This window comes from Beta vulgaris, chromosome 7 (genome assembly GCF_026745355.1).
Source record: "Beta vulgaris subsp. vulgaris cultivar EL10 chromosome 7, EL10.2, whole genome shotgun sequence".
In the NCBI taxonomy this organism is placed as follows: domain Eukaryota; kingdom Viridiplantae; phylum Streptophyta; class Magnoliopsida; order Caryophyllales; family Amaranthaceae; genus Beta; species Beta vulgaris.
The window spans coordinates 51422219-51447034 of record NC_079208.1 but is presented as its reverse complement, the minus strand read 5'-3'; the positions used below and the strand labels follow the sequence as shown (position 1 = coordinate 51447034).

At 35.7% G+C, this 24816-nt stretch overlaps 2 protein-coding genes across 2 annotated transcripts; both read right to left on the bottom strand.

Moving 5' to 3' along the window:
• Positions 1-323: 323 nt before the first annotated feature.
• On the bottom strand, positions 324-7101 carry LOC104899678 (alanine aminotransferase 2). Its single transcript, XM_010686909.4, has 15 exons — positions 6445-7101; positions 5854-5904; positions 5398-5448; positions 5135-5200; positions 4997-5058; positions 4630-4708; positions 3502-3606; positions 3290-3400; positions 2908-3045; positions 2703-2777; positions 2455-2575; positions 2205-2359; positions 1565-1639; positions 1232-1435; positions 324-853 (listed from the first exon to the last, which is right to left on the bottom strand). Exons 1-15 carry the CDS (start codon positions 6640-6642, stop codon positions 737-739), a joined length of 1608 nt encoding a protein of 535 aa, XP_010685211.2. The 5' UTR covers positions 6643-7101; the 3' UTR covers positions 324-736.
• Positions 7102-11248: 4147 nt separating this feature from the next.
• LOC104899677 (pectinesterase) lies at positions 11249-18044 on the bottom strand. Its single transcript, XM_010686908.4, has 2 exons — positions 16660-18044; positions 11249-12185 (listed from the first exon to the last, which is right to left on the bottom strand). Exons 1-2 carry the CDS (start codon positions 17762-17764, stop codon positions 11494-11496), a joined length of 1797 nt encoding a protein of 598 aa, XP_010685210.2. The 5' UTR covers positions 17765-18044; the 3' UTR covers positions 11249-11493.
• Positions 18045-24816: the final 6772 nt, after the last annotated feature.

Sequence of the window (24816 nt, the reverse complement as noted above, 5' to 3'; positions counted from 1 at the left end):
ATAATAATACTTTATATTACTCCCTCCGTCCCATAATATAGTGCTTGTTTCTTTTTTACACGGTCTTCAAGACGTAACTTTGACTTTTAATATCTTCAATTCCGTATTAATAAAAAATATAAAAAGTTGATAATTAAACTACACATTGAGACGAATCTAACAAGATCCCACATGAATATGTTTTTTTATATATACGAATGAGAATATTTGGTCAAAGATTTTAAAGTTTGACCCATCAAAAATGAAATAGGCACTATATTATGGGACGGAGGGAGTATTAGATGGGTTAATTTTTTTTTTTTTTTGGGTAGTGTTTAGTGGACTTCTTGAAACAAAGAAGATCATAGTTATAAATTGAACTTATTACAACATACGGAACTTTATTTCGATGTCACGTTAAAGGCAAATTGAATAGAACAATACCTAAACATAGAGCCGTAGGTCCCACTTATTTTCCTTCTCTCCAGCCCGACAGAGCTTAATGTTCAGAAAACTTTAGCAGCACGCATAAATAACAAAATGTACCTCAATCATGATGCTAAATGTTGTTAAAAGAACCTATAGTAGAACGTATTGTTGTCTCCAACAATGCAAATTTTGTATCAAAAGGAGTAAAATTTAACTAATAGATTTCCCAAACAATGATACAGAATCCTACTTCCGTGCCATATCACCAAACTTGTGCGAGGACTATCTAACAGGTGGTTATTATAGCCTGTAGGAATGTAGGATGTTCTTAATCACGGAACTCATCCATGAATTTCTTATGGAACGCTGTTAGACGCTCAACAATGGCCGGGATTTTATCTTCCTGGGGGAGAATCGTGCACCTGATGTGCCAAGTTCCCGGAACCTTCAAAACAAGCATAACGCAAGATCAGTATCCACGAAAGCAGAAAGATAGTTTCCAAAATTTACCCCTCACTGCACTTGAAACCACCCGCCCACCCTTACTCAAATTTGCATTAGGTTGTCTGGTAATTTCAACAGCAATGCGTAGTATTGCAATTTTCTAGATTTATCGGGTAGATTGGAAAATTATTATAGACAATGATACTGAGCCCAAAAAAAAAAAGCAGGTATATTCTTTGTACCTTTTCTGAAAAACAAATTTCACAGAAGTTCAAAGGATCAGGTAAGTTCAGATAATTGCTACCAATTTCAAATTAGCACAGGCATAAACTTAAGTAAATTCAAGAATGATGCCTTAGATACTCGCACATCAACTAACCTGTCCAAAACCAGATCCTGGAACGACAACAATTCCAGTCTCTTCCAGCAGACGACGAGCGTAGAAAGCATCAGGGGCAGTTTTGTCTGCTTCAGCTGCTTTTATCGCCTTTTGTGAGAGATTGAGGCGAGGGAATAAATACATGGCTCCCTCTGCTTTATTGCAAGTCACACCTTCTAAGCTGCTGAATGCATCTTCTAGTGTCTGTTGATACAAGAAAACCAGTGTTACCAACTATACAAAAAAGTTTCAGCAACTCCAAATGTAGGACTTCAGACATCTATGACAACATTATTCACCACTGAAACAACTTAAACTGAGCATCAGGATTACCTTTGCACGCCTAGCCAAGGATGAAAGGATTCCCTCTTTCTCAGCAGAATACACTTCATAAGATTCATCTCCAACCTAGACACGGGGAGGTCAAGCACTTTAGATTTTATATAAAATAGGAATGTTTCAATCTGTGACCAAATACAGATTGGGATGATTAGCATCTTCTAGAAATACAAAAGCATGTATAAATGAGATCTAAACATCAGAAAAGGTGCAATACTATTATATGCTGGACAAATGGAAACTTGCATGTCATAACCCTTCAGATGTCACCAAATCTAAACGGCGAATTCAGATTACCCCTACGGCCCTACCCCATTATCCTATCTCAAATGAATAAAAGAATAGAAACAAGAAATGAGTGCTATTAATTTATGGTAGTTTGTGAAGATTCCAATCTTCCTACCAAGCAGATGCAAAAAATCGGTGTTCTTATACTGACAGGCTCAAGAGTTCCAGCTACCCTGAACCAAAGTGGACCTATCGATATGGATGAACCCCGTGAAAAATATCCCGATGATAACCAGTCAACAGGTGTGGTTGGTTTTTTTTTACTCGTCTGATACTTAACTAGATCAATAAGAACCAATTAAAAAAACATGGCTAAATACTGCCCAACAAAAGGAAAAAGAAGTACCTTCGGTGGGCTCATGACAAGGCTGGCGAGAATTTGACCAGTTATATTAGAACACAGATTTACGGAAGCAACTTTGTAAATCTGTTCTCGTATCTCCGGACTAAAACCTGTTACTTCCATGTAACCTCCCCTTTTCCCACATTCTCCATAATATCCTAGTGCCACAATAGAAAGATATAGAAACTTGTTTAAGTACAATCAACCTTCGATTTTTATATTAAAATAAGACAATAGGCACAAGAGAACACACCTTTAGAGACTGACTGGAAAGAAACCAAGGAGATATCCTCCTCCTGATATCCCATAGAACGTGCAATCTTCTTAAATGAGTGGAATTTTTTATCAGGAACATACACATTTTCCTGGTAAACCTGTTTTGTGCATCATAGAACAAGCTGTGATTAGTCAATAAACTCAAACGAGATGCACCGATATCTAGCATCTACTACAGCAAAAAAATGATGAAGAGCTTGCGACAAAACCATAGAAACTATTCACCTCATCTGCCAAAAGCACAAGACCTTCTTTCTTGCAAAATTCAACAATTTGCTGCTGGTTTTCCTCAGCAAGAACCTGAAGGCAAATTTCGACCAATATGTCACAAACTCGAGTAACTAAGTTATTCTCCTATGCCCGGCCAGTACAGGAAGATACACATGATTTCCTCAACTTTCACATAATATTTATAAAATATTCAGCTCACCTGTCCAGTTGGGTTGCCAGGATTTATCACAACCAAGGCTCGAACTGTTGTACCCTTTGACCTGGCAGTTTCTAATTGGCTCTTTAGATCCGAAATCTCCAAACCCCATCCAGTTGCTTCATCTAGATAGTAAGGAACCTGTTGACGCCACAAAAGACTTCCCCACATCAAAAAAAATCAAACATCAACAGTTAAATGAAATCAGTTACTGAAAAAAAAAAGACTTCCCCACAAAAGCTTTCGAGTTGAGGGATGGGCATATAATAGGTTTCAGATTAGTAAATCATTAACAATTAAATTAAAACAGTTATCTGAATAGTGTGCAACCAAATAAAATGACTATTGAGTTGCAGAATATTTCCCACATAAATTGCAAGCATACCAAAGTTCCACCATGGAGAGCGATTGAAGCGGAATACAATGGATATTGTGGAATGGGGCATAGAATTCCATCTTGCTCTGACCTCAGCAACAATTGCATCATCATATGCACCTATAGGTAAAGGGAAAATTATGAGATCACCATTCCAATGATATGATTTGCGGTGCAAATCCAAGCTAAAGTTAGTCCATGACACATTAGTTAAACCTTACCGCAGGGCTCGCTCCGTCAGTCAAGAAAATATCATTTGCACTGGCTGGGAAACCATCACGTGCTTCAATTCCAGAAGCGATTGTTTCACGCAGTCCCTTAATACCCTATCACACGAGCAAGCCAAACAAAAATTATTACAGAATGGTACGTATAGATTCCATTTATCAATAAAACTTCAACTCTTTTTCCCTTATCTTTTAGAGGACTGTGGCAAACAAAGGCCTTTTCTGGGTCACAATGGACAATTCGTGCAAAGTAGATGAGTAAAACGAAATCAGAGAGAAAATTAATAATAAATAAAGCAAAAGTAAGAAAGAAAAAAACTAGAAAAGAACCGGTATACTACAAGCAACCATGACACATTTCCCACTAGTAGGAGAGGTCTCATCTGTCTCTTCTTCTTCTCTCAAGATCAATCATCCTACGGGCATTCGAGCGGGTACTAATCTCAGTTGGTCCCCCTCCTCGCAATTTTTACAAGCTAAACTTTGATGGTTTTAAATTAAGTAATGGCAATGCCTCTTTAGGTTTTGTGATTAACAATAGTGATGGTGAAGTTCTTTTAGGTGGTGCCAAGTCCCTAGGCTCTAATATCTCTATTATTCAAGCTGAGGCTTGGGCTCTTAGTGAAGGCATCAAGGGAGCCTCTTTCCTTAACATCACTCATCTGATTATAGAAGGCGATAATTTAGGAGTCATTAATTCTATGAAGAATTCTTGGCGTATTCCTTGAGAGATTTCTAACATTATTAAAGATGCAGGTGCGGATGCTCGTCGGTTTTAGGTGTGCCAGCTTCGTCACTGCTTTCACGAAGCTAACAGGGCTGCTGATTTTATAGGTAGGAAGGCACATGATTACCATTCTCTCTTAATATTGGTTCCCTCCTTGCTATATGGATTTCTACCTCATCATCCGCAAGGATATTTTAGGCTGGCTCCAGATTAGGGTACTAGTCTAAGTTTGTTCTCCTTATCAAAAGAAAAAAAAAATTCACTACACCAAACAAATGAAATGTCAACTACTTTTCCCTCTAGTTTTCTGTCCTCTTCCTTCTTTTCCTTTCCACAAAAGACAAATTGCAACTTAAAACACCCTCAGAAAAGCAGAAAGTACAACAAAAAATCACCTGACTGTGACTATATGCACCAGTTGCTCTTCCTGGTATATGATCCAGAATTTGCCATGCTCTCTCTATTGAATCAGCACTGCATTAGGTCAAAGAAACAAAGAAAACATAAATACTAGAGTACAACCCCTGATAAAAAAAATTCATTATTCTGATCCATCATAAAGTTGGAACTAATAATTAGAAAGTTTAAAGACATGAGGAAAAACATCTCCTTGTTAGTTAAAAGAAGCAACTTAGCACTAAACTTCTGGGTTTTATAAAATACCACACGGCACGTGTAACATGCAAGAACTCCTTGATATAATAAGTTAAGGAATGAATGTCAAAGCAAACAGACTAACAAATCAAGTAAGACTAAGCATACCTGAAGAGTCCTTGTGTTTCACTTTTATCCAAAATGCTTGGATGATCACACAGTGCAAGGACCTGATACACATTGAAAAATCATTAGGTCTCATATAAAGTATAACAGCTAGTGACACTCCCAACTCTGGCGACTAACCTCCCGAAAAAATGTGATTGGATGCTGCCCAAGAGATTGAGGATTTCCTATATTACAGAAAAGTATCTGCAAAAGTAATAAAATATTCAGGCTGTAAGCTTGTGACAAGAAAACACAGTATTGTACTTGCAAGCCTTGAAATGGCAGCATAGGTCAATGCAGTCTTTAAACTTTGATCATAGAGGTGAGAAATGTTTGTAGGGCGTGTGTGTGGTGGTGGGAACGGGGGTGACAAGTGACAACGGGGTTAGCAAATACTATACCTCATCAAAAGGGAGAGACCCAGGCTGCTGCTTCAATTGTTCTTGCAACCTCTATGCGAAGAAAAATGACAAAACTATCAGAGAAGTAATAGCATTGCAACAAACAAATCAAACTAAAAATGCATAACTTTATTCCTTTTGATTAAAAAATACTCCCTCCTTTTAAGAATAAGTGTTATTCTAAGATGTTGGACATAGATTAAGGAAGTGAATAGAAAGCATAACATGTCATCGAGTGCTGGGATGTCATCAGAAGATCATACAGAGTATATTCATTAGGGTAAAGCTTATTTAAACTTTACATTATAATTGTAGATTAATGATTAATTTAAAACAAATCCAGTATCAATACATAATCAAGATTCAAGACATTAGGAGCTTTATACTTCTACAAGCATATATATCATTAAACTATCTTAGCAAGATCAACATAAAATTGATTTACTTCTTTCTTACCTCAGCCTGTGTAACAATCGCTCCGCGAACAGCATATTCACATTTCACCACCTAGGAGGTAAAATCATCATTACAAATTAGAAACCTAACATTTTGCAAAAGTTGAGCTTGAACCAAGAAAACATAGAACAGTGGAACTAAGACAGCAAACAAAAAGTTACTCCTCAGTGCATTCCTAGTTGTACTACATTAGCTGAGTTGTCTCCATCATCCAAACAGAACAACTTCCCAAACTTAAATTTTTTTTCTTATACTACTTCTAATTGTATCAACTATCAACTAATATCAAGTTCAACATATGTCAAATAACATCCAAATCCATCAATCATATCAAAGAAAAACAAAAAAACAGTGATCATATTGAGTGCAACAAAAAAAATACCCAGATGAAATTACACAAAATCAAATACACACATCAGAGTAACAAAACCAAAAACCCAAATGGAAAAACTTAAAATTAGCAAAAACCCATCAATGCAAATGAATCAAATAGCAAAACCCAGATGTTAAATCAATCAATTCAATCAATAAATTCAATCAATACAAAAAAAAATCATCAAACCCACAAAAGATATAGATCAAAGATTAAACCTTGGGATTGATGCTTTGAAGAGTAACATGATTTGATGAAGACTCCATTGATGATGAAGAAGGATCAACAGTTGTTGAAGAAGTTGAAGGAGAAGAAGAGAAGAGAAATGACTGAGATGCGAGTGAGCGGTGATAATAAGAAGTGAGAACGTGTTTTCTGATGAGATGCTTTGTTTTTTCAACTACGAATCTCCGCATTGCCAGAAATTGCCAAACAACACAACCAAGATATTTATATTGTTGCAAACTTTAGCAGAAGAAACTGGAAAACAGTGGGGTGAGAATTATCAACCAAAACCCACAGTTTTTCAGTTTTTTTTTTTTTTAGTGAATTCGTCAACACCCTTTTTAAGAAATCTTTTTCCCCAAGAATAATATACGAGTATATTAGCATTAACTCTCTCTTGGAAAATCAAACATGAAAAACGCCTTTTGTCTTGAACAAGGTGTAACTTTCTCAGCCGCCCACAGGAAAAATCTGCACTTGCTTGGCTTCGTAATCGTGTGTGTGTGATTGCGTGTGTTCGCTACTTATCTCATGTAGGCCGTTTCTTCCGTCTGTCACATGTTTCGGGCAAGGTATTTGGGTGTTTGACTGGTTGGTAAATGACGGGGTTTTGTGTTGGTTTTTGGCTTTTTTTTATATGTGATTTGTGAATGACAAGTAGAAATGAGTTCAATTGGAGGAGGGAGGGCTAAATAGTGCAAGTAGGGTACATAGACGAGGATAAATTACATGTTTTTTTTTATTCGTTAGCTTTTTGATTTGTTGAGTGAGGAGTGTTCTATCTCTTAAGAAAGGGGTTGATCGACAATTCTATTTAGTATTCTTTTGACTAGCTTCCACCTCAAAGTCGAGTCAAGCTCGTAGACGCCTAGGTTAGTCCGTATTTGCTTTAGAACCTTTCTCTCATAAAAAAGGCAAATAGCTAGAACTAAGAGTGGGTGTCTCGATGATGTCCAACACATGGAACTTTAGGTGGAAAATGATAAGTATATGAAAAAAGGGATTACTATGTTATCAAATACTTAGTAGATATAAGAGAAGAGTTAAAAAAAGAAGTTACTATATGGAGAAAAAAAGGTTATTATGTTAGAAAATAATAAATATACAAAAGGAGTTACGATAGGTTGTATAAAGTGAATATATAAGAAAAAATGTTACTATATTAGAAATGATAAATTTTAGAGAACGTATTGTGTCGGACTCGTCCGACCATAATCTTGGTCGGACGACTTTCAGGTGGTTCCAATTTTTTTTCAGGTAGTCTTCATTTTTTTTCAGGTGGTTCCAATTTTTTTTCAGGTAGTCTTCATTTTGTTTTCAGTTAGTCTTCTTTGTTTTTCAATGGGTTTTTGTGCTTCAGTTAGACTTACTTGGGTTTCAGATGGTCTTTATTCTTTTTCAGGTAGTCTACATTTTTTTTCAGGTAGTCTTCATTTTGTTTCAGTTAGTCCATTATTTCTTTCAGTTGGCCCATTATTTCTTTCAGTTGGTCCAACTGAAAGAAAAGAAAGTCCAACTGAAAGAAAAAAAGTCTAACTGAAAGAAAAGAAAGTCTAACTGAAAGAAAAGAAAGTCCAACTGAAAGAAAAGAAAGTCTAACTGAAAGAAAACAAAGTCCAACTGAAAGAAAACAAAAGACCAAATGAAAGAAAAACAAGTGAAAATGAAAAATAATACCTTTAAGAGTAATTTGCACTTTCTTCTCTACAAATCTGGTTTTCAAACTTGGGAGTACAGGTACGCTTTCTTTTTACTTCACTTTCCTCCATTTTCTCTCTCCTCTTTATTTTTGTCTCAATTTTGTTTCAATTTCATCAAGATTTTAAAACTATAACTGTAAATTTCGGCTTCCTTCAAATTCCCAAAATCATAAAAAAATCGATTTCTTTCTCTTCCCTTCTCATGCGATTTTACTCGTTTATCTCTGTCCGATACTCTGCATCATCTCAAATACTTCAATTCCGCCGTATTCAGCAAAGCAACTTCCGCGAAGAAAATAAGGACTCCAATGGAGATTTCAGTCTCTAAAGCTGAACCCACAGAAACTAAAATCGAAATTGAGACCAACAAAAACGCCAACGTTGTCGTTTTGGAGCCAGAATTTTTTTTTTCCATTTGGGTCAGCCCGTCTGACAGTAAGTATTTGGTCAGACGGTCTGACCCAATACTTTCACTAAATTTTATATGGTAAATATCATACAGAGTCGAGTAAATTATCTCAATGCAAATCCAGGGCTTTTGACTGTCAGAACAACTTATTTGCTACACAAGAACACATCATAGCATAACGAATATAAATTTTGACTGTTTCATTGAATAGTCAAAAACAGTTGGATACCCGGACAACTCAGCTGTTTCCTAACAACTTAAAACCACTTGTAATAACAAATGTTCCCTGCAATTGTTTGTAATCATTCAAATCTAGGGGACTCAATTAGTTATGTGTGCCCTATTTTAATACAATATTATTTTTCTTTTTTATCCCTCCTCTACTTTTTTTCCTCCTTACTAACCTACCATAACCACCACGGTAGCCCTATTCCCCTGCCGCCGCAGCCCCACCACCCCTAGTTGTCATAATACCCCCTGCACCCCAGCCCCACAATTAGGGATGGCAATCAAGTCCGAATCCGACCCTAATCCACTCCAATCCGAAGGAAAAAACCCGAGCTAACTCCGACAAAAAATAATATGAATTCGACTCCATTTAAAAAGTCCTACTCCGAGTCGGAGGAGGGTTGAAGTCGGATCTGATAAAAAAAAATCCACATCTGAATCCGACTCTGACTTTAAGTCAATTAATCTTTTTTTATTTATATTAATATATTATGTATGTATAATCTGACTTCGTATTTCAAGAAATTGTATTATATGAGATTTTTCCATTGAATAAATGATTGTTAAAAATAATAGTAGTATTTAGATTATTTGTACTATATAAGATTTTCATATGATAATTAGAAAAAATTATAATGATTAAATTATTGTATTATAAAAGAATTTTCTATTATAAAAATAGGCGGAAAATAAGTCGGATCGGGTTCGGAGTCGGATGTTCAGATTTTAAGTCGGATTGGATTCAGATGTTCGGATTAAGTCCGAGTCAGATTTTCGAGGTCAGAGTCGAACTCGAACCTAGATTTAAAATGCTACTTCTTGTAGGGTCGGAGTCGGATTATGCATATTCGGTCCAAATTCGGTCCGTTTCCATTCCTACCCACAACCACCCTGCATCCCCATCCCCCCCTCTGCAACCCCAAAACCCCTACATAGCCATTACAACTCCCATCATAGCAGTAGTTCCCCACCCAGGAGCTACTTTACCATATTCCGAATTCAATGGTTTCAATGGAGCCCCTATGGTAGTAGATTTTCGATGAGCCCCCCCCCCCCAATACAGCCCCTTAGCCCAACCCTCCCCCCATGCATCCCCCCTTACCCAATCTCCCCTTCCCATGCAGCTTAAGGGTGAAAGCTCGGTGTAAAGTTTGGATTTAAGCCTAGTCTAATCCAATTTGAATAATTTTTTTCAATTTTCGAATCCAAATCCAAAACAATCGGAGTTTGAGTCCAACCAAATCCAACTTATATATTTTTTATTAATAAAATGAGACTCTTTATCTAAAGGAACAATATCAATTCATCACATAGTTTCAACTCTAACTATATGTTAAAAACAACAGAATCATGACTTATCTGTATACTTTATGCATTATATGTGTTTCATTGATTTCAAATTAAATTATTTACTCATAAAATAGCACAATCAAGAAAAACTTAAGTTATTGAAATGCTATAGGCAATTACTTGGGAAAATAAAAAAATTTAAAGAGTTTACTGCGAAAGAATAATCAACAAAGAAAATAATTAAAGCACGCATTGCTTGCATAGATTGCTAGTACTAATATATTAAAAGGCGTTCGCGTCTACTTCATCTAAAACACATACAATAAATTTTTTTTGGAAAATACAGGATATAAGATTTGATCCCATAATTTCAAGTTAGTATATTAATGCCTTAAACACTAAACAAAATAAGATTTGGTGTTATAATTTCAAAGTAAGATATTAATAAATAATAATTATAATTACTCGTGACATAGACTAGACCTAAAAACTAATTATGATACAAATGAGTGAGACAAAAGATTTTTTTTGTTGACAAGTATTTTGATACGCATCATAAAATATTGTCAGGGGGGATCAACCCCGTTGCCGTATCCTATCCAGCCCAGTGGATGTAAATGTAATACAGGCCCAATGATAGACTGCATGATAAAAGTGGTGATGAAATCAGGCGAGGTCATGTCAAAAACTATGCACTTTTGGAGCACTACCCCAGTGTTTTGGTTCATGTCCTTCTTACTTTGGGCCGTTTTCTTGTTGAATTGTTTAGCCATTGGTTGCCTAAGTTAGTAGGTTGGATGTTGCAATTTTGGAACACTACAGCTACCTTACTAAAGATGAAGGGCCAATTCGGCAACAACTTTTGTAAAAGGTTTTAGTGTTTTGACTAAGTCAAAACACTAATTAATTGTTTTGCATAGTAAAGGTTGGAGTAGCTGTTGGAGTTTCAAATAGCTTTTGAATAACTTTTCCCAAACGTTATATTTTATAGCGTTCAGTTTATGTAATTAGCGTTCTACTTTTTTTTTTTTTTTTAAAAGGAAAAAAATCCCACTTTTTAAGAATAAAAATTTGGAATTAACAGAATATCATATATCCAGGATAAAAATTTGGGAGTAACAAAAAAAATCCCACTTTTTAAGGATAAAAATTTGGGATTAACACGGAAAGTTAGCAAGCTTAAATCAACTTCAACTAAGAGTTGCCAATCACATAGACATTAGACTTGCTAGTCTTTGATGAACAATTAAGCAACATACATTACATCAAATGAATCAACTATGACAAGTTTACAAATGAAAAGCATACATACTCCACCCCTTTTGCCTTTTATTTTAACCCACAAATGATACAAACAAGACATTTCAAATACATAATATATGCTATATATAGATCAAATAATAAAATTAATGTACTCAAAGACCAAGAGAGTAAGGGAAAGTAGTAGAGGCTAACCAACTACCTCCTGCAATAAAATTCCCAGGAGTAAACTCTTGAGCCTTATCAACTTCACTAATTTCTTGCACTCCCCTCCATTGTACACGCTTTGAAGTATCAGCACCTGGACCACTATTTTTATACTCCATATAATGCAAAGTTTTTAATGCATACTCACCTTCCCATTCATGCCACCCTTTTTCATGAACCACATCACTTATGAACGATTGCATAATTACTGTCCTAGAGTAATCTTTCCATGGTCTACCTAAATACGTCGAAAAACTATTCTTCGTTGCTTGTAAGTCCGAAGTACCATCAATTCGACATTTTTGGATCACTATTCCGGTGTTTTGGTTAATGTCTGTTCTAGATTGTGCTGTGATCATGTTCTTTTGGTTTGAGTTAGGCTTACGTGCATGAATGTCGCAATCTTGGAACACGACTGCTGCGTTACCAAATATGAAATCGACGGTACCTGCAATTAGGCACTTGACGAAGAATTGTCGATTTTTGTGGACGTAAAGTGTGTCTTGGTAAGCTAAGATATCGCACTGGTAGAATGCTGCGAGGTCCGCACCTACACGAAGTGCTACAGCTTGGTGTTTTGATGGTCCAGCGGTGTTTTCGAAGGTCAAGTCTCTGGCTAAAAAATTGTCTCCCGTGATTGCTGCATTGTTCAATGTAAGTTGCTAGAGTTATGAGGCAATTATTACACAATTCAATAATAAGATGCAAACGTTCTTTACTTAGCTACAGTGTTACTTTTACACTTTTATTTACCTCAAAAATGGGGTGTCATGTCGTGTCATACGGACACGACACTTTACTTGAATACTTCATTTTAAACTAAAAACTTGAATTTTTTCTACAAAATAGCCGAGTCGGACACTTAGACACCGACATCCGAGTAGACACTCAATCCGTGTCCGAGTAACATAGCTTAGTTATTGTGCTAAAAGATGTTGTCAATTTTACTAAGGTGTATTGTTTTCACTTGATTTTTACTTATTTGAACTTAAATATTAGATTTGAACTAATTTGATTAGAATTTATTGACCCTCAACTTAACTTATTAGCTCATACATAAGCTACTGGATCTTATTTTCGAAGAATAAGGTGGCAAGAATTGAGTATAAGTATGTTCATCAGGCCTCATATTCAAAAATCTCATACGTTTCACAAAAATAAAACATATACAAAGAAAATAATATATGGTGAGCTTACCCATCAAGTAATGAAATTGGTTTTCAAGGTAGTAACTAGTAACTAGTGTTTTTGTTCCTTTTCCATCTATTGTGAATTTGTGACCATGACTCAAACTAAAGTTAGCAAGCGTTCTTTACGGTAATGATTGTCGCATCTTACATGAGCACCACACTAGTCACTAGCATTGACAACTTAAAAAATAAAGGTCCAAGACATGAAAATCTATAAAGATGAAAAGATCACTTTAATCACATAAGCTATCTATATGCCTTTCGGGGGGCATAGACAACCCGTAATTGACGTCTTATCCAAATGTTATATATGGATGGAATAATCCACCGACACTTATGATGCATGTATTTCGGAGTCCTTTGAATACTCGTGATATATAATTGACAGACAGCGTCATCTTAATTTGTGGATTATGGTAAAGAGCTTATGGTGTAAGATCCGACTCATTATGATACGGACTCGAGTCTGGATCCTCTAGAGTTTTCGTGAAACTCTACAAGGTAGAGTTGTATCTGAGCCATACATTTTAAAATCAAGGCCTCATATTGGTGGAATGAAAAGATTTAGGGGTAGATTTTGATGAGATAAAATAAGGGGAATTTTGGAAAGAGAATATCTAAGCCATTGATTTTTTATTCAATGGTTGATATTGCTCAAACTCTACCTTGTAGAGTTATTTTACAACTCTAGAGGATCCAAACACGGATGAGTTAGGGTATTTACAAGTCCTCGATTCGTTGTACAACACTTTCTATATATATACTAGATTTATATGTATGCGATGCGTGAGTTAATTTTAAAATAGTGTCTTGTATCCATGTAGAATGGAAAGTTGAGATGAGAAAGACTTCTTAAATTGTTTTCTTTTGTAGTTTTTTTTATTCCATTAGATCATTAAGAGTAATTTAGTATTTTTAAAGGGGACACCATCTTCCTCCCCTTTCCTTTATATATATAATAGAGATATATATCATATCACGAAAGTATATTTAACATACTACTTATAAAGTTATGATGATATGCATAGAGAGGTCGAAGCAAATGCCTGAACATGCAAAAAAAAGTGGAGATATTGTTGTGTATACGTATTATGAGGATTTTTAAAAAAAAGTGGAGATAGATCAAAAATGAGATGGAGGGAGTTTAAAAGAATACGAGACATAGGTATATAACAATTTAATGACTATCTTTTGGGTTTATCCTTTTTGTATTATTTTTGTTGCAAGCCAAGAACTCACCCGAAACAAGATCTCATTTTACAAATTGTTGGCTGATCAAGAAACCTACTCAACATGCAAAGAAAACACGAAAACTTTTTCTTTCCTTCTCAGACTTATACACACTTAATGTTTGGGGACATTGGAAATATGATATTAACCAATTTATTTAATACATTTCATAAACCTTAAAGGAAAATTTTCTCCTGTTTTGAATAATAAAAGTGTGAGAGATCGAGTAACGTTCCTATATGTTGTTCTTGTAAACAAAAAAATAATCTTGTATCGTCATATGATAATGCAATTCTTTTAGAATCATAAAATAGGGGGAATTTTGAGAGGTGAATTAATTAAAATATACTCATCATATAATTGATTAATTTTGTAAGTGATTGTGCGTATGTGCTATATAGGTAGGGAAAACAACAATTGCATTTCTATACTAATATATTATAAAATGGCGGTCCTAAACAAGGAGCAATGTCACGTGACGCTATTCCTTAGAGTGTTCACTTTCTGTAATCCAAATACAATAAAAAAATAGAAAATGCGTTGTATAATTTTAATCCCGTAACTTTAATTTAAACTTATACATTAAAGTCTTAACCCCTATACCAAGTCATATTTGGTATCATCATTTTAAAATAAAATATTTATAAATGAAAATTATAATTATTCGAAAATGTACTTCAGACCTAAAAACTACTCCCTCCGTCCCATAATATAGTGCTTCATTTCCATTTTGGGTGTCCCAAAATATAGTGCTTGGTTCTATATTTAATTCCATAATTTTTTGTGATTTGTCTAGAAAAATCGTGTCATCATTATTTGTTTGCTTCTTGAAAATAGTTTTTTTGCTTTGTTTATTCAACCCAAGGGTTGCATTTAATGCTCTTTCACCAATTATTCTTCATTCTCTCTCCTAAGATCACCTTTTTCCACACAATATTTATTTTAATAATAAAAAGTTTTTACTTTCCTCTTAGATTCTATTTATCTTAATTCCCGTGAAAAAATGGAATCAAGCACTATATTATGGGACGGAGGGAGTAGTTGATATATTATAATATATGAAACTTCAAGCATATTAAAAGGGCTCCATACTATGATATCAAAGTTGATTAATGCACTTTAATGCTCTCACAATCAAGTATATTTTTTTGGAAGAAATAATGGTAATTAATACTTTATTCTTAAGTAAGGTCAACTAAAGCATGAGTCCTACACCATGCAATATTGATATAGTTTCAAAAGAGCAAGATCCTTCATTTTAGAGCCAACTTATGCCAAGTAGCTTTCCTTCTTTTCTTATCTTGTTTTGTTAGGTTGAAATAATTCACACTTTAATTTCAACTTTCAACCATACCCACAGGGCAAAGTTAGTACACGAATAATTTGTTTTTAATCATTTGCTTTTTTCTACTTCAAAACAGAAGAGAACAAAAGAAATTAAAGGGAAGATGCGAAAATTCTGAATTAATTAGCATACTCTTGTATCTTATTCGAGTGAAATAGCTCAAGTAAATTATAATTTGTGTTAAGGCATTAAATAGTAATAGCACATGATAATTAATCAATTCAAGTAATTGAAGTTTCCAAAAAAAAATTAATCCAACTTATTCTATCTACATTCGTATTGTGAAAATTATTAACCAACTAAAGTTTACGTTAAAAAAAAACATTGAAACATACAAGTTCAAAAGAGGTTTCATACTAAAACCAATTGGTAATAGTAGGAGTAGCTTCTCGAGCTTATATTCTGGTAATTTCTCTCCTCTTTTTCCAACGTGTGACAACTCACATGTGCACAACATGCATGAGTTTCAACAATAACTCGTATGAAGTTTTTATTTTTATTGTCACAATGTGTCAATTGATTAATGAACGGGACTATGGATAATATCATAAGATTTTTCCTAAATTAGGGAAACATGAAAATAACCGTACATTACGATCATATATTCGTATAAGTAATTAAGTCAACAAATTTTTGATTGTAATTTGGCTCAAGGATATCATCTAAAAGGCTGGTTAGTAGACTTTATTCGATCGACTGAAGTTATTAGCGAAATTTTATCTAATAAACACAATTCTTCTTTGTCCATGCATCACTTTAGGGGTTAGACGTCTCATCAGAGATATATTGGTACTAAAACCTCTTATGAAGTAATAACTACATGAAGATCTCATTAGCACACATGCATATTTAGTATCATTTTGTATATTTCATATTACGTCCCATTGAGTTACATAATTTAAAGTGGTACCATTAAAAGGCTAGGTCATGTAAGAGTGTTTGCTATGTTAGTGATGATGTTTTATATTTAATTCTTTGCATAATAGGAAATGCATGTAATTTTGAATAAATTAAAAGGCTAGGTCATGTAAGAGTGTTCGCTATTTTGTACTCCTTCTATTCTTATTTAATGGTTACATATACTTTGTATTTTCATGTTTGACAATGTACAACTTTGATAATTTATATCTCTAATTATATAATATTTGTAAAAACTATATAAAAAAATTATTATTATGAAAACACATGTTGAAATAAGTCAAGCAAAATTTCATATAACTGTATTTTTCCTGACGTATAAAATATAAATGATGGTGAAAGCAGTGATGAATGTGAATAATGGTCAGCAAAAAATTGAGTGTAATTATCAATTTAATTAGGACGGAGGGAGTATAGTCTTTTATGCTTACCCACAGTAGCAGAATCAAATGTGGTGCTACCATCAACCACATTCTTCTTCCCAGTAATAATCGTCTTCGTCCTCCCTTCTCCAATGAACATAAGATTCATCTTTTTCTTACCAACCTCCACATTTTCTTGATACACCCCTGCTTTAATCCTGATCACGTACCTCTTCTTGCTCTTATCCGGCGCTGCTTTCACCGCCTCGGCGATCGACCGGAAGTCCCCACTTCCATCAGCAGCCACCACGACATCCGCCTTCTCAGGACCCTCCTGGAGCATCCTTTTGTCCCCACTTGACATCCACCTTGGCCAACCAAACTTATAAAAATGATCACCACCACCATCATCATCATCATCAGTGTAAAGCTGCCTCTTCTTAGTGGCTGCTTCAGCAGCCATATCAATGTCAGTCATGTTCTTAATCATGGCTAAGGCATTGCTACACATGTGTTCTACATGGACTTGCCCGCTTTGGAGCGTTTCCCTCACGTGCCTATCGGCTCGATTATGGGAAAATCCATCTAGGCAAGTCTCTTGATCGGTCATGGCAGCTGATACAAGTGTCTTCATATCATCCGCGTAGTCCTTTAAGGACTTACCGCGTTTATTATTATTATTGTTGTTGTTATTGTTATTGTTATTGTTATTGTTAGTATGCGTGTAGCTCAGGAGGTCCTGTAAGGTCCTCCTGAGCTCATCTAGGGTTTCATCGATGGACTCAAGGCAGTCGTGGAGGGCATTCCTCTCACGAACTGTTAGGTTTTTTCGAGTTTCGATGAGTTTCTCGACGGTGAAGAAGTTATGCTCCACGGCCAGAGTAGTGAGGTTCAAGGACGCGGCAATAACGTCCTTTTGGGTGGAGATTTTTGTGGTGGTGGAGGATGGGGCGGAGGCAATGGCTGAGTAGCAAAGGTCTGGGTATTGAGTGTTGCTGCATGAGGCTTTGAGAATGGTATGTGTTTCATGGGATAGTCTAGGGTTGTGATTATTGTCTCCTTGATGAGATGATCTTATTCCAATGCTAACACAAATTGTGGTAGCAATGAATAGAAGGGAGAAAAGAAGGCCTAATAGTAGTAATTTCTTGTGTTTTCTAGATAATTGTTTCATGATTATTGAGTAATGGTATAATTATAATTGAAATGACAAGGAATGTTTTGTGAAGGAAGTATATTAAGCTAGCTAGTGGTTGCATTGATGAGGAGAAGATATCAATGAGGAGGTATATATAGCAAAGTTGTGTGTTTGTGTTAGGTATAAGAGCGTAGCGGAAACGTAATAAGATCGAGAAATTAATAAGAAAAATAATGCAAGAAAAGCAATAAGGGACACACAATATTTAACGTGGGAAAAATCCTCAAATAGAGGTAAAAAACCCACGGACGACGAGTACCCAAATCCACTATATAAAATTATGAGAGTACAAGTACCCCAAATTAATAGGGTAAAGATAAAATTACAACTCCCACAATTGTTAATTACAAACTCACAAAGGAGAAAATTAGAGTGAATAGTGGAGTAGGATATTGTGTGGATGGCTTTTGTGATGGCTTTTTGTAGTTTTTATGGGATGGCAAAATGAACTACAACACCTCTATTTATAGTGTTCAATGTCGGTTATTAGCTTAGGAATCAAGAGGTTAGTGGAATTCTCTAGAATTCATCAAGCAAACCACGTAGCATGCTAATCACTTTTATCATGATTTTACTAGAAACTTCTTGATCAAGTGAAGCTTAGTGACATATAGGTATTTAGCTTTAGATATAAGTGTGCATATAATTTGGGCCAAAGAGGAATTTGGGCCACCCAAATCAACAATCTCCACCTTGGAACAAATTCCGTAGGTCACTCGTCGTCTGAGCCCCAGCGGGCCTAGCAAGCATGAATGCCCACTAAGTCTAAGCAATGATCGAACTTAGTGGTAGGAAGTGACTTTGTAAGCATATCTGCTGGATTATCTGAAGTGTGAACCTTTTTGACAATAATTTCACCTTCAGCAATTGTATCTCTGACATAGTGGTATTTACTGAAATGTGCTTAGTCTTGGAGTGATATGCATCTTTTTGGTGAGAAAGATAGCACTTTGGCTATCGGAGAATACTGTGGTAACACCTTGTGGAACTCCAAGATCTATAACAAGGCCTCTCAGCCATGTAGCCTCCTTTATACCTTCAGTAGCTGCAACATATTCTGATTCTGTTGTAGAGAGAGCAGCCTTAGACTGCAAAGAAGCCTTCCAACTTATTGCACCAGAACATAGAGTGAAGATATAACTTGAAAGTGACCTTCGACGGTCAAGATCTCCACCATAGTCAGAGTCAACGAACCCAACAACATCACTTGAAGATGTTAGGGTCCTATCAAAGACCAACCCCAGATCTATGGTACCTTTTAGGTAACGGAATATCCATTTAACGGCATTCCAATGATCTTTTCCGGGGTTGTGCATATACCGGCTCACCATGCTAACGGCATATGCAAGATCAGGTCTAGTGCAGACCATGGCATACATGAGACTACCAACTGCACTAGCATAGGGAATGCTAGACATTTTTTCTTTTTCTTCCTCTGATTGTGGACATGAAGTAGATGATAATTTGAAATGAGCAGCAAGAGGAGTAGAGACAGACTTACAGTTATTCATGCTGAATTTATCAAGAATTTTCTTGATATAATTTTTTGTGATAAGTATAATTTTCCGGCTTGTCGATCTCGACGTATCTCCATGCCAAGAATTTTCTTTGCTGCGCCAAGATCCTTCATCTCAAACTCCTTACTTAGTTGAGACTTCAAGTTGTTGATTAGAGACTTATCACAAGATGCTATCAGCATGTCATCCACGTACAACAACAAATAGACATATACTCCATCAAACTGCTGGAAATAAACACAGTGATCATATTGACTGCGTGTGTAGCCATGTCCAATCATGAAAGAATCAAATTTCTTGTACCACTGTCTGGGAGCTTGTTTGAGGCCATATAAGGATTTCTTCAAGCGACATACAAGGTTTTCCTTTCCAGGAACAACAAATCCCTCGGGTTGCTTCATGTATATCTCTTCTTCAAGATCTCCGTGAAGAAAAGCAGTTTTGACATCGAGTTGCTCTAACTCCATGTCAAACATAGCAACTAATGCAAGAAGGACTCTAATAGAGGTATGACGTACAACAGGAGAGAAAATTTCATTAAAGTCAATACCTTCTCTTTGATTGCAGCCTTTGACAACAAGGCGTGCCTTCCATCTTGCAGGTTCGACCCCGGGAATTCCTTCCTTTTGCTTGTAAATCCATCTACATGTAAGCGCTCTTCGGCCTTTAGGTAGCTCTACCAGATCCCAAGTGCCATTCTTGTGGAGACTTTCAATCTCCTCATTCATAGCCACGAGCCAATTAGATGAATTTGGATCCGAGATGGCTTCAGAATAAGTAGATGGCTCGACCCCGACTGGAGTTTCTTCACCTACCGTTAATGCATAAGCAACCACATACTCCTCTTCAGGATATCTCGTGGATCTAACTTGTTGCCTTCTCGGACGATCTCGTGCGAGATTATAATCCGATTGTTGTGGCTGGAAGTGTCATGGTACCTGGAGCACGATCATCATCGTGTGCATCATGGCTGGATTGTGGGGTCGAGGAAGAGTGAACATCAACCATGGGAGACCGGCTACTTGTCTCCAACTCCACCTTTTCGCCTGCACTTTCCTGATCACCTGTGCTCGGAGAAGAAATAGAAGACTCCGATCCAGAAGATTTTAACATAGCATTTTCATGAAAGTGACATCTCTACTAAGAATAATTTTCTTAGTTTCAAGACACCACAATCTATAACCTTTAGATTCAGAAGAATAACCAATGAAAATGCATTTCACAGCTCTAGGAGCTAATTTCCATCATTGATATGAGCATAAGCGGTACAACCAAATACTTTGAGAGAAGAATAGTCAACAGTTGTACCTGACCATACTTCTTCTGGAATTTTGAAGTCGATAGAAGAGTGTGGAGATCGGTTGACAATATAAGCAGCCGTGGAGATAGCTTCCGTCCATAGATCACGGCGATGCCACAATCCAGCATTAGAGAGCATACAACGAGCTCTCTCAAGAAGAGTTCTGTTCATACGTTCTGCTACACCATTCTGTTGAGGCTTGCCGGGTAATGTTTTGTGTCTAGCAATGCCGGCTTGTGCGCAGAATTCTTCAAATTCACCATCACAGAACTCCAAGCCCGATCAGTCCTGAGCTTCTTGACTTTTCTGCCAGTCTGGTTCTCAACAAGAGCCTTCCACTTTTTGAAAGAGGAATGCATCTTTTTCTGTCTTAAGAAATAGTCCAGACTTTACGAGAAAAGTCATCAATAATGGTCATCATATAACGTTTACCAGAATAAGATGTGACCCTTGAAGGTCCCCATAAATCAGAATGAATATAATCAAGAATAGCTTTGGTACTGTGAGTAGCTGTAGAGAAACTTACTTTCTTCTGTTTCCCATAAACACAATGCTCACAGAATTCCAGCTTACCGTACCAGGTGTAAGAAGACCACGCTTGCTCAGGATTTCCATACCTTTCTCACTCATGTGGCCAAGGCGCATATGCCACAACTGAGTGAGATCAGAATCAGAGAGTGAGGATGAAACAGCTGCTGAACCTGTCACTGTATGTCCCTGCAAGACATACAGACTGCCATATCTACAGGCTTTCATGACAATCAGGGCGCCTTTAGTAACCTTCATAACTCCACCTTGAGCTGAGAATTTATAACCAAGGGACTCAAGAGTGCCCAATGAAATTAAGTTGCGTTTTAAGTCAGGAATATGACGAACTTTAGTTAAAGTCCTGACAACGCCATCATGAGTCTTGATTTTGATTGAACCTATTCCAATAGCCTTGCAGGGAGTATCATTTCCCATTAAGACAGTACCACAATCAACAGATTCATAAGTGGTAAACCAGTCCCTATGAGGACACATATGATAGGTGCAACCAGAATCAAGAATCCATTCATGAAGACCCTTCTTTTCAGAAGTTACCAATAATACGAGTCACCTTCAGAGTCAGTTTCAATGAAACTGGCTTCGGCGGATTTTTGAGGTTGTTTTGATTTTTCTTCTTTCTCTTTTTTATTTTTCAACTTATAACACTCAGAAATTTCATGCCCTGACTTCTTACAATAACGACAGGTTATATTTGATTTATGTCCCCTTGATTTAGATCTAAATTTCTTTTTATGGGTACTTCCTCTTTCTTGTGATCTCCCTCTTACATTTAAACCTTCAGCTTTATCATTAGTATGCACTTCAAGGTCAAATTTTTCTTTTGAGAGTAAATTAGATTTAACATCTTCAAAACATAAAGTATCATTATTACCATATAACATAATTTCCTTAAAGTGCTTGTAAGAGGGAGGTAGGGACACAATTAATAAAACAGCTTTATCCTCATCATCAATCTTGATTTCTAAATTTTCAAGATCAATAAGAATAGAATTAAATTCATTTAGATGAGATTGAATGGAAGTACCTTCCGCCATACGAATTGTGTATAGCCTTTCTTTGAGACGGAGTTTATTTGCGAGGCTCTTGGTCATATAGAGAGACTCCAACTTTGACCATAACCGGCTGTGGTTCTTCATGGATGACCTCGCGTAACACCTCCTTGGCTAGACATAATTGGATCGCCGACATTGCTTTTTCATCCATCTCTTCCCATTGCTCGTCAGTCATTGTTGCCGGCTTTTTAGATTTTCCTTCTAAAGCCTTTTTTAATCCGTTCTGGGTAAGAACGGCCTTCATCTGGATCCTCCAGATACTAAAGCTTATCTTGCCATCAAATTTCTCGATGTCGAACTTAGTGACAGTCGACATATTGAACCGTTAGCTCGGATACCACTTGTTAGGTATAAGAGCGTAGCGGAAACGTAATAAGATCGAGAAATTAATAAGAAAAATAATGCAAGAAAAGCAATAAGGGACACACAAATTTAACGTGGGAAAATTCTCAAATAGAGGTAAAAAACCCACGGACGACGAGTACCCAAAATCCACTATATAAAATTATGAGAGTACAAGTACCCCAAATTAATAGGGTAAAGATAAAATTACAACTCCCACAATTGTTAATTACAAACTCACAAAGGAGAAAATTAGAGTGAATAGTGGAGTAGGATATTGTGTGGATGGCTTTTTGTAGATGGCTTTTTGTAGTTTTTATGGGTTGGCAAAATGAACTACAACACCTCTATTTATAGTGTTCAATGTCGGTTATTAGCTTAGGAATCAAGAGGTTAGTGGAATTCTCTAGAATTCATCAAGCAAACCACGTAGCATGCTAATCACTTTTATCATGATTTTACTAGAAACTTCTTGATCAAGTGAAGCTTAGTGACATATAGGTATTTAGCTTTAGATATAAGTGTGCAACATATAATTTGGGCCAAAGAGGAATTTGGGCCACCCAAATCAACAGTTTGTGTATAACATAAATAGAATGCTAGCTTATAAGTACGTAGCTTGTAATGCAATACGAGGTGTAAGCAATGCTGCGACGTAGGGCATGTTCTCCCCAACTTATTTTTAGTTCAGTTCAATGATCAGTACAGATCAGTTCAGTTCAGTTCAGCTCTGGACAATACTTTTGCTCTCACATATCACTATTCATTTCAGTTCAGTTCAGTTCAGTTCAATTCAGTTCAGTTCAATTCAGTTCAGCTGTTTTATGCCGAAGAGAACAGGCCCGTAGCTAGAATAATGTTCAAGAATTTTTAAAGATTTTGGGCCCCACATATATATTATATTAGCTTTATATGCATGTGATGCGTGCGTTAATTTAAAATAGTGTTTTATATCCACTTAAAATGCAAAGTTGAATTAAATGGAAAATGATTCTTAAATTGTTTTCTTTTGTAAATTTTTTTATTCCATTAGATCATTAAGGGTAATTTAGTATTTTTAAACGGGAACACTATCTTCCCCTTCCCTTATATAATAGAGATATTGACAGAACGACATTGAAGGAATTATTCCATTTGATTTCTTTTAGTGCAATTTGAATTATTATATAGGCTAGTTTATGATTTCTTCCAAATCAACAATCTTCATACTAGTCTACTAGATTCATATTGCCAAATCATTGTATAGGAGAGTAGTAAGAGTACACAAAGCTTCATGCCGTCGAAAAAAAATGGGTAGTTATTTTAAATTCTATCATGATGATCTTAAAATACACAAAGGTTCAGCATTATTGTTTTTATAGTGATGTGATTAACATGCATGATGTTGTATGGAGACAAACTTTGTGCTTTATATTGTAGTAGTAATTAATTGTCATATAAAAGCGTTATGTGGTTGATAATTTTAGCTACTTCTAATAAATTTTTTTGCTATTTTATGCGGTCAAATTAAACAATATTCTTTTTCCATCCAAAATGACAAAGGTCTTAATGTTTTTGCCTATTATAAAAAAAAAAAAATGACAGGGAGTAATGATCAGACAATCTATTGTGGCAATTAAAAGCCAAATTAATTGCTTTATCCCATGTTTCATAATCTTTGTCCAAAAAGTATTAAAGTTGGGAAATCGACAGCATATACAAAGTAAAGTAAATTAAATCACGAAATTATCGATGGTAAGATGCTTCACTACTATTGATTAATTAAAGCATTCTCTATCTTTTCTTTTCTTTTTTGAAATTAAACCCTATCTATTCTTTAATATTTATTTTCTTGGCAACTTCTCCCTCCAAAAAAAAATTCAAAAAAAATATTTGCAACTTGGTTAGAACTGAAAATCTTTTTAATGGAAATATGAAATAAAAATTCCCAGGAGAAATACATTTATAGCTTGATATTCCAAGGAAAGCCTTAAGGAGAAATTGATGATGTAATGGATTTGGGAAGGATGGGAGGAAGGGGAATGTCATGGAAAATGTTTTTCACTATTGGGATTACTATCTTCTACCATTTATAAACCAAGCAAAGGAAAATGAAACATCCCTACTCAATTTTCCTTAAAGTAAGTTTTTCGATCACGGGCATTCTGTTTAGTATAAATATGTTGATAGTTGGTTTAGTTTTATGGAGAGCAAAAATGTGAGTACATATTATTTAGCACATATCGATAATAGTTGGTATTATTGAGAGTCTGTTTTCCAAAATAGTAT